Consider the following 9,304-nt stretch of genomic DNA (forward strand, 5'->3'; position numbering starts at 1 on the left):
GCATCCAGAAGTATCGGAGGAAGACTTCAACCGTCTGGCTGCTGAACGATTTAAATCTCTATCGAAGGAAGAAAGACAGGTTAGAACATACATCTTGAACGTATATCCAGGGGTGCCCACACAAATATTTCCACGGAGGGGAAAGATATGTCGGCACATAATAAAGTATTGTCAGGCTGTATATTCAAGCATTGTACAGTGAAACTGGACACCCTCGTTTTTTTATGGAATTCTGGTTTACAGAGGGACTGGTTTTGAGAAGTTTCACTATACATACAATGATGAAACTGACCTTTCCAGTTACTGGCTGAATTTAGTTAACATGGACACATCTAAATAAATTTTGGGTCCAAATCTGGGGAGTATGTGGTGGTGGCGGCATGTGCATATATCAAATATTTAATTCAAAAACATTTGACATCATTGGCAAATATTCCCAAACAAAATTCAGTTTTATAACAAATGATGACTATTTTTGTTGTTTCAGGTATGGATACAAAAAGCCAAGTCTAAAAAGAATGCTGAAAACCAGGATAAGAAAAGAAAACGGGATGAATCAGAAACTACAGACATGAATTGTGCTAAAAACAAAAAGTGTGAGCTTGATGAGACTGCTGATGCAAAGAAGCCACTTTCCCAGTCCACCAACGACAGACTTAAAAACTTTGCTTTTGCTAAAGACGGTTGAATACTAGTCCTATGTTAATGAGAATCTGACTGGGAGAATGAATAAATACAATGAATTGTAGATGGCAAGAGATAGTGCTAGCATTAAAACTGGAGGTATTGGGTACTGGAAGTGTACAGGTAAAAGAACATTTCACATGGCTAGAAGTAACAGGCATTTGTGCAGGAAATTATGCAGGGTGGTCCAGACTATTACGGAAGATTTTTCTAGTTTGGGGTCATGCTTACCTGGAAAATGTATTTTGAAAAAAAGAAAATTCACTTTAAATGGGAGGGACTCTGAAACCCCCCCTTTTCACGCCTGAGTAAGCACAGACTGTTTGTTGATTTTTCAGACATCATCTTGTCATTTAGCAGAGATATCCTGATTTGTATTTCTACACAAATTAACTACTGTGTATTCAAATATCTACAAATTTGGTTAACGGTTGTACTTGGTGAAAACAAAAATTGGCATAATACTGGCAGTTATAGGGAATAGTTTTAAATGACAAGTGCCTTAGCATCATAATTGTACCATGATATAGGCTATTCCTACCAATAAACAACCACAAAAACCCCCACCACAAAACTGGGAAGTAACCGAATGGATCCACATAAACAGTGCTTTCATCAGTCAAGAGATGAACATCATTTGGGTTCTTCTGAAATTCCAAGTCTAAAAATGTGTACCAACAAACACCAACTGATACAGAATACAGCAAATTTTAATTGAGACCAAACAGATTAGACACAACTGTGGCGTTTTTGAAAGTGCACAACTGATTACTCACACTTGAGTAGGTGATAGTGCTTTGTCAGGTGTGTGCTCTGCATTACCTCAAACTGTTCCTGTTTTGATCTTTGATGAAAGCTCATAGCAAACCTGTAACCCTGCAAAATGGTGTGTTTTGTTTTTTCGTAGGGAGATAGAATCAATTGGCATTTACAGCAGTGCCTGCACGTGTGTGAAATTAACCCATGTTTTCCATCCTTATTAATTTATCAAAAATGAAATACCTATATTATCTACTAATTTTATGTAATATTTATTGAATGTACCATGTATTCCATTGACCTTTTATTAAAAAGCATGTATAAAATCTTCATTTGTTTTGAATTTTATTAAAATGTATTATAAGATCACACAATGTAGACTTATTTGAGTCGTCGATGAAATACATTCTACCTCAAGCAGAATTGTTTTATTTATGCTGCATTCCAAGTGACTCCTATTTATCAGAATCATGAATTCATTAGTCGGGGGTGGGATGTAGCCCAGTGGTAAAGCGTTTGCTTGATGTGGGATCGATCGCCGTCGGTGGGCCCATTGTGCTATTTCTCGCTCCAGCCAGTGCACCATGAATGGTATATCAAAGGCTGTGGTATGTGTTATGACTTATAATATATCCTGTCTGGGATGGTGCATATGAAAGATCCCTTACTGCTAATCGAAAAGAGTAGCCCATAAAGTGGCGACAGCGGGTTTCCTCTCTCAATATCTGTGTGGTCCTTAACCATATGTCCAATGCCATATAACCATAAATACAATGTGTTGAGTGCGTTGTTAAATAAAACATTTCCTTTGTTAGTCGGGGTGGACTATGTTTTAATCACATCAGAAGCTGTATTAAAGAGTAGAGAATTTGATGGCGAAAAGATTCCAGTTTTACAGACAAGTTAAGATGGCGTCAAATAGAGAAAACTGAGGATATTTACATGGCAAACATTTACTGGTAAGCATATGCATGATTTCAGATATTCTACAATGAAAAGTAATTTAACTGATTGGCAGTAACTTGCAACATGTTAAAACTAGATGAATACTATTTAAGTGGGTTTTTTTTCAATGGTACAGTAAATTTTATTGACAAATTGTTTTGATAGGTGCATGCGATCTACCGGGAGTTTTGGAGATGTTTGATGTTAGGCGTTTTTGTGTTGAAAACCTTTGCAGCTATTACTTTCATACTTTATTATTATTTTTTAAATATTCCACAAAACCCTGTAAATAAATTATAAGGTGTGAACTATTACTTCACAGGGAACATTTTGTTTTCAAAATTTTGATTAGCAACATTTCTAGTCCATTAAAAATTTATTAGCAACTACTGTTTGATGTTTTAAAATTGTGTAACAATCTCTGAAACTTGTATAGTGAATTGCAGTGCAATACTGAACAAAATTGTCTGCTTCATACATGACCACTCTGCACAAAAACTGACCAGTATCTCACAGCTGTGACATGGAGTATAAACTAGTTACGGTAGGCATTTGAGAATAGTAGTGTTACATTCATAGCAATGGGTGATTTAGTGATTACAGACACTACAATTTGGCAACCTCCCAACATGTCATCTGCTAGTGTTTACTGGTCTATTTCCAATTTGAATCCTGGTACTGGCTTGAACGTTGATTGGATAGGCATAAAAAAAACTAATTAAAAAGCATATTTAAGAAGTTAATTAAGAAGCATATTTTGTCACAATACCTGTAAATGAATAAATAGATTTTTATTTACAGTAAATGTACAAAACACAATATAATAATACTGCAAACAGTGTTGATGCTTTTTAACAATTTCCAGGTATTGTTTATTATCATCTGTAAATGCTTCGGTACATGTTAGGCAGCCCTTGTATAGACGACACACAGCATCTGAAAAGAAAGAATTTTCATTGCATATGATTAATTGTGTTCATAATCTTACAAACAAAAAGACAACGGACAATTCTTCTTTGAAATGGTCTATATCATTAATCATTTTCCAATTTCACATCCGTATCTTTTGATTAGTTTATCCTACTATATTTGATAACTATTTTGTTAATCTGACTACATTTAATACAGATCTGTTTGAATGTACATTCAATAATTTTAAAAAGTCCAAAAACTTAGGAAAACATTTTATAACATTTTCCATGTTTCTCTATGAAAATGTATTTAATAACAACATTATGAATAAATTACTGACTTCAGTAATCTTCTGAGAAAGTACTGAAACCACTAAACAAAATCTGCAAAAAACGTAACCAATATACAAAAACTGAAGAACGAAAAACCTACATAATCCCATATAAAATCAGCCAGCTCATTGATGGAGTTGGATATGTTTCTGTGTCCTTCAGTGTATGGAACCAACAACCAAGTAAGCGCGAGTACCAAGAAGAAGAACGTTACTACATTCAGCAAGAAGGCCACTGTCGTGAATCCAATCACATCTAAAACTTTGGCCAACAGGTATGCGACCACCAGTACAGATAACAAAGCTGCAGGGGTTCTTGTCGCATGGGTTTTTATCTCATTCTGCTGTTTAAAATTTTCGTATGCATCCTCAAGTCCTTCCCGCAGCTCGCTTAAATCTTTCTTTCTGATCTCTGGATCAGTCGCCGTCTTGGTTTGATTAAAAAGCTGTTCTGCTTGTTGTAAGCATCGCTGGTGTTGTTCCTCCAACCAGTTGGGATGCACATACGGCCTGTCTCCACCAATAACCTTAACAAAAAAGATGGTTAAAGTTAAAAGTGTTTTGTTTAACAAAACCGCTAGTGCACATTGATCAATTAATCATTGGCTACTGGATGTCAAACATCTTAATTCTGTGGATGTGGTATAAGACGTTTTCATTAAGAGTCTTGATGACTGGCCCCTCCAGATCTCCCCCGCCCCCCCCCCCCCCCCATTTACCGGCATCTTCCGACCCTATGACATTTTTTCCATCAGCAGCCAGGAATAAATCAATATTTCTCACAGACATGACAGCATATACTAGTCGTGACGCACTGGTTTGAGACGGGATAGGTGTGGGGAGGGGGACCAGTCATAGTCCTTATTTTGCTGGCTTATTTGACAACTAATAGGCCTACGTAGTACTAAGCTACTATTAATATACTGTAGAATTTCTTGTGCAGAATATCAGTCTTTGTATATTTAGTGTATTTTTACTCATCCTGTTAATGGTTAAAGAAAACATTTCTCTGAATATTTCAATTCAAATTGCCATTTAAAATAAAATAAATCTGAAAGTTTCTGCATGTTTTTATCAAATAACCAATTAGTACAAATATCACTATTTTTGACAAATGTGAGATACATCATTTTCTTTAAAAAAAACAAACCCAAACAAGCAAATCGTAAATATTGGTCAGCCCTACCATTATATAATCCATTTACGCACCATATAAAAAACCCACAAATTAAATAGTAAGAAATGCTCTCGGAACACAATCTGTTTACCATAATAATGTTTGAAATAGCTACTCTAATGGAACAGACACTTGTCAACACCGTGTAAAAAAACCCAAAAACATTCTCACCTCTCCCATATCTCTGATATATTGACTTCTTGAGACTGATGCCGATTCCAAGTTAGTAGCGTCAGCGTTTGCCTAAAATCGAACAATTCGGCAATATTATATTGGTTTCACTACAGCAGAAATGCTATCAGGACCCCAGCTTTTTCTATGCAGTCTACGCCAGGAAAGACGACTGATCACTCTCGCTCCCCTCCACTTTCTGGGATGGCGTTAAGAAAGCAGGTACACCTTCCAAAACTGCTGTTCTCCCATGGGTACCCGATCATGACTCTTGCAGTAATCATGATACACTGAAAAATTCTTCATGGTCACCTGTGCTCAATAGACTCTAGAACACATGGCATAGGATTTCATGTAAGTTACATTAACTGACTTATTGGAATTAACAGAATATCCAGGACTGAACCTTGCCACTGATATATGTAATAAGTACAGTGAAAGTGCTAGTAATGGGAGGATGCGTTTATACTGATTAAAATATGTGCCAGAATAACTGTTATATGAAAATCATGCACAGAGTGTTTTAAAGACTAGTGATCAAGGTAACCATCAGCAGTTTTTCAAAGTGTATGATGATTACTGCAAGAAGTCAAGATCGGGTACCCATGGAGCACAGCTCAGTTTTGGATGATTTACTTGACTTGCAGAGCAAACAGGACTAATGATGTAGACCTCTTCACCCAAACTTGAAATACTCTCTCTATAGTCTACTGATAGACCACCTATTCCAGGTAGGTAACAAGGAGTGACATAAAGAGACAAGGGACACACATCACAAGAGGCAACACTGATCTTGAATGTTGTTAGCCTGAATAAGAGGACATGAATCTCTTTGATAACGAGTCATATGAGAATCTTTATTGCATTTTCACAGGGCAAGTGATGCTCATGACAGCTGGATATTAAAATTGCCAAAATTATGTAGTGTTATACAATTGTCCATGGTCCCCGCCAATTAACCACCGTGGGTCATTTTCAGCTGGCCCGTGGAACTGATCTTGAAAGTGATGAGGCGGTAGACACTGTGTCTGACAAAAACCGCAGGTGTGAAGCCATGTATGGATGGGGTCTAGAGGATTTTCTCATAAATGTTCAAAGATTGACCACTTTGGAGTGATTCCGGCGCGTTTTCGGCTCATTACTTGAGGCTTTCAAAAAAACACCTAACAACAACCCCCCCCCCCCCCCACCCCCACCCCCCACAATCTTCCCAAAAACCAACAACTACTCCCAACATATTATGATTAAATAGTATATGGCATGAAACTGGTATCGTCGTGTAACCAGTTTTCAACGAGTTATAATGAAACAGGAAAATAAACCATTATCTACCAACAAGGCATCGGAAACGCAGCAGATACTCTCGCGGTTTGATGATAATACGTCTGCATTATTTAGCCTACATATGACATTCATCCAGAATGATAAATATGAAAATCATGACAGTGACCTTAGGCCTTTCAAGCAGAGGCGAAACCATCAAACGCGAACTCGTTCAAGACATGATACTATTTATATATTTGAAATTTCATGAAAATTAGATGAGAAATGAAGTAGTTGTAGTGACAGTGCCCTTGACCTTTGATGGAAAGGCGAAACGCGAACTTGTTCAAAATATAATCCTATTCTTATATGCGAAGTTTTATGAAAGTCGGATAAAAAATAAAGATGGTAGACGTAATTTCTATGTTTAGTAACAATGACCTTGACCTATGAGGTAGAGGTGAAAAGCGAACTCATTCAAGATATGATCCTATTCATATATGTGAAATTTCATGAAAATTGTTTGAAAAATGAGGTTGGTAGAGCGGTGACGTCATTTCTATTTTAGTAACTAACAGTGACCTTGACCTTTGACAGAGGCGAAATGCGAACTCCTTCGAGATATAATTCCATTTTATTCCTATGGAGTTTTATAGGGGGGGGGGGGGGCGGATTGGGTTTTTTCCAAGTCTCAACCAGTGACGTACGACTAGCTATATAATGAAGGCTGTTGTATGTGCTGTTCTGTCTGGGAAAGTGCATATAAAAGTTTCTTGCTAAAATGAAAAAAGGTAGCGGTTTTTTTTATAAGACTACATGTCAAAAAATACCAATAGCCGGTGCTCAATAAATCAATGTGCTCTAGAGGTGTCGATAAACAAAACAAACTAACTCTTTTTTTTTTTATCGCTTGAGTGAGTGCGCCAACCGTATAACGTCGCGATGTAACTCCCACTTTACGTAACACTGATATGAATCAAAATAGAGAATATTACATGAGTGTCCGTTGGATACCATTTATCTTTCAACGAGTTGTTTTAAAACGTTTCTAACGAGCAAAACCAGGTTTTAAACAAATTTAAACGTCTTTTTCAACTAAAAGTTATTTACAGCCAAATCAGTTTCAAGTTTTTTGTGTTTTTTTCTTCATTGGATGGATGTGTTAGTATGTGTTATCACAAATAATAAATGGTGTTCTCATCAACGGGTGTGTAAGACATAAGGTTAACCTTCTTTTGTGTGTGTGGGTTTTTTTTTTTTTTAGAATAGGCCTACAGTATATCATCGATGTTCCAAATTACGTTAGGATTAATATTAAACAGTATTAATAATATCTTATAACGCATTGGTAAAACAAAACAACCCCCCCTCCGAACCCCCCCCCCCAAAAAAAAGCAAAAAAACCAAACAACCCCAACCCCCCCCCCCCCCCCCCCCCCCCCCCCCCCCCCCAAACAAACCCAACAACACCCAAACCTACACCAATTCTTATCGCACATGCGCGAATCTGCGGGGTTTTTTTTTTTCTTTCTTTCTTTCTTTTTTTTCTTTTTTTTGGGGGGGGGAGTCATTATGTAAATATAACTTGGCCTATGTTTCTGAAATATTTTCAACAGACTTTGATTCATAGTTTTAAAGAAGAAAATCTGAACCTACCTCTGTGTTTTCCATGTTCACTGGGTGACAACACTTGATGTCGATAGAGAGAGGCCTGTTCAAATTAATCAGTAAATAGTTTATCAAATATACATTTTCTAATAAACATTTTCTTAATTCAAAGAAAACACTCTTATATAATTTACAACTGTTCTGAATGGATGATGTCTACCTTTCACTGCAGTAGCAGAAAGATGCGTCATACATCTTTCAATCAAACATACATCTGATTGTTGTTTTGTTTAATCTAAATGATTTGGCCTTGTTGATATGGCATTTGTGAGACCATGTGACACGCACATGTTAATTCATCGTCCTCCATTTTATCACAATTTCTACGAGTCAAGTGGATCCGATATCGGTATTAATAATATTTCATTTATCTATGATAATCTGATATATAAGTAATTTAAATGAGCTTCCTAGTTTTAATTTTAAAGTAATAGCGTACAAATGCTTCAAATGCAAATTTGGTAGTGGGCCTATATTAGAAATAGCCAAAATGGACATCCATATAGGCTAATAAAAGTTAGTCGTCTCGTTAGCAGATGTTTGTTTACATCCAATTTTCATTCGACAGATTAAGTCTTATATTAACTATTTGAGACATGCAAAGTCTTATAAAAAGTGGCATAGTAAAATAGCACAAACTATTATACATATATAATGCATTCTTGGGACTAAGCCTAGAACCACCAATACCCTCAAAACAACAACGCGAGACGTGCTATAGTAATATTACATAATAAAGAGTACTTTTTATTATTTAATATAACCATAGAATCCCCGGCGTTGTTTGTACCCTCGAGAAGGTAGGCCTAGGTGACGAAAACTGGTTACTGACGTTTTTCTGGCATTTAAGCGAAAATCTTCATAATTTCTTAATGAATGTTTTAGGTTAATTTAATGTGAATATTAGATTCTGATCTCCAAACTGCCAATAATTTACTACTAAATGAAAGAGAAAAAAATGCACCATTTGATGACGTATGCAACGCCACTATATCGAGGAGCGGTAGAATTGTTACCTGGCAGAGCGACAATGGCGTGACGTCACCAAGGATACACCATTTTAGATTATGTACAGGTGGGGCGGATTTCCCCCCCACCTACAATAGTTTTCTTTATTAATACGTTATGTACAATTTTTATGCATACCAATGCTGATGACATGTATTATTTTGTTATAATTTTATGTCGTAAACAAATAAAACGACTATTTCATTTTGTTTTCTTGGTTGTTTGTGTATTATGCTATTGGACTACAAGTAGCATGCAGTTTGAATAGGAATTAACTGCACTTAAGTAAAATGTTATCAAAAATTATATGATTAAAGGACACTGTGATGTAGGCCTACTTCCATGTTAAGCTATGTTCACATATACACGGATACAGATCCGATCAT

At 36.3% G+C, this 9,304-nt stretch overlaps 2 protein-coding genes across 2 annotated transcripts in view; one reads left to right on the forward strand and one right to left on the reverse strand.

Moving 5' to 3' along the window:
- LOC121370107 (WD repeat and HMG-box DNA-binding protein 1-like) overlaps positions 1-688 on the forward strand; it is a 27,873-nt gene extending 27,185 nt beyond the window's left edge. The window contains exon 17 of the mRNA XM_041495210.1: positions 488-688. Within this exon, the coding sequence (XP_041351144.1) occupies positions 488-688 (201 nt within the window). The remainder of the gene's footprint in view (positions 1-487) is intronic.
- Positions 689-3,164: 2,476 nt separating this feature from the next.
- Positions 3,165-8,953, reverse strand: LOC121372405 (atlastin-1-like). The gene is made up of 5 exons (XM_041498710.1): positions 8,927-8,953; positions 7,899-7,953; positions 4,980-5,051; positions 3,733-4,158; positions 3,165-3,324 (listed from the first exon to the last, which is right to left on the reverse strand). Exons 2-5 carry the CDS (start codon positions 7,911-7,913, stop codon positions 3,292-3,294), a joined length of 546 nt encoding a protein of 181 aa, XP_041354644.1. The 5' UTR covers positions 7,914-7,953; positions 8,927-8,953; the 3' UTR covers positions 3,165-3,291.
- Positions 8,954-9,304: the final 351 nt, after the last annotated feature.

This window comes from Gigantopelta aegis, chromosome 4, assembly GCF_016097555.1.
Source record: "Gigantopelta aegis isolate Gae_Host chromosome 4, Gae_host_genome, whole genome shotgun sequence".
Classification (NCBI taxonomy): domain Eukaryota; kingdom Metazoa; phylum Mollusca; class Gastropoda; order Neomphalida; family Peltospiridae; genus Gigantopelta; species Gigantopelta aegis.

What these genes read in the sequence shown, in the direction of transcription:
- LOC121372405 (XM_041498710.1), bottom strand. An exon ending in ATATCAGAGATATGGGAGAG is followed by an intron (nt 4,159 to 4,979) that starts GTGAGAATGTTT and finishes TTTTTTGTTAAG; the next exon opens with GTTATTGGTGGAGACAGGCC. An exon ending in CTGATTTTATATGGGATTAT is followed by an intron (nt 3,325 to 3,732) that starts GTAGGTTTTTCG and finishes CTTTCTTTTCAG; the next exon opens with ATGCTGTGTGTCGTCTATAC.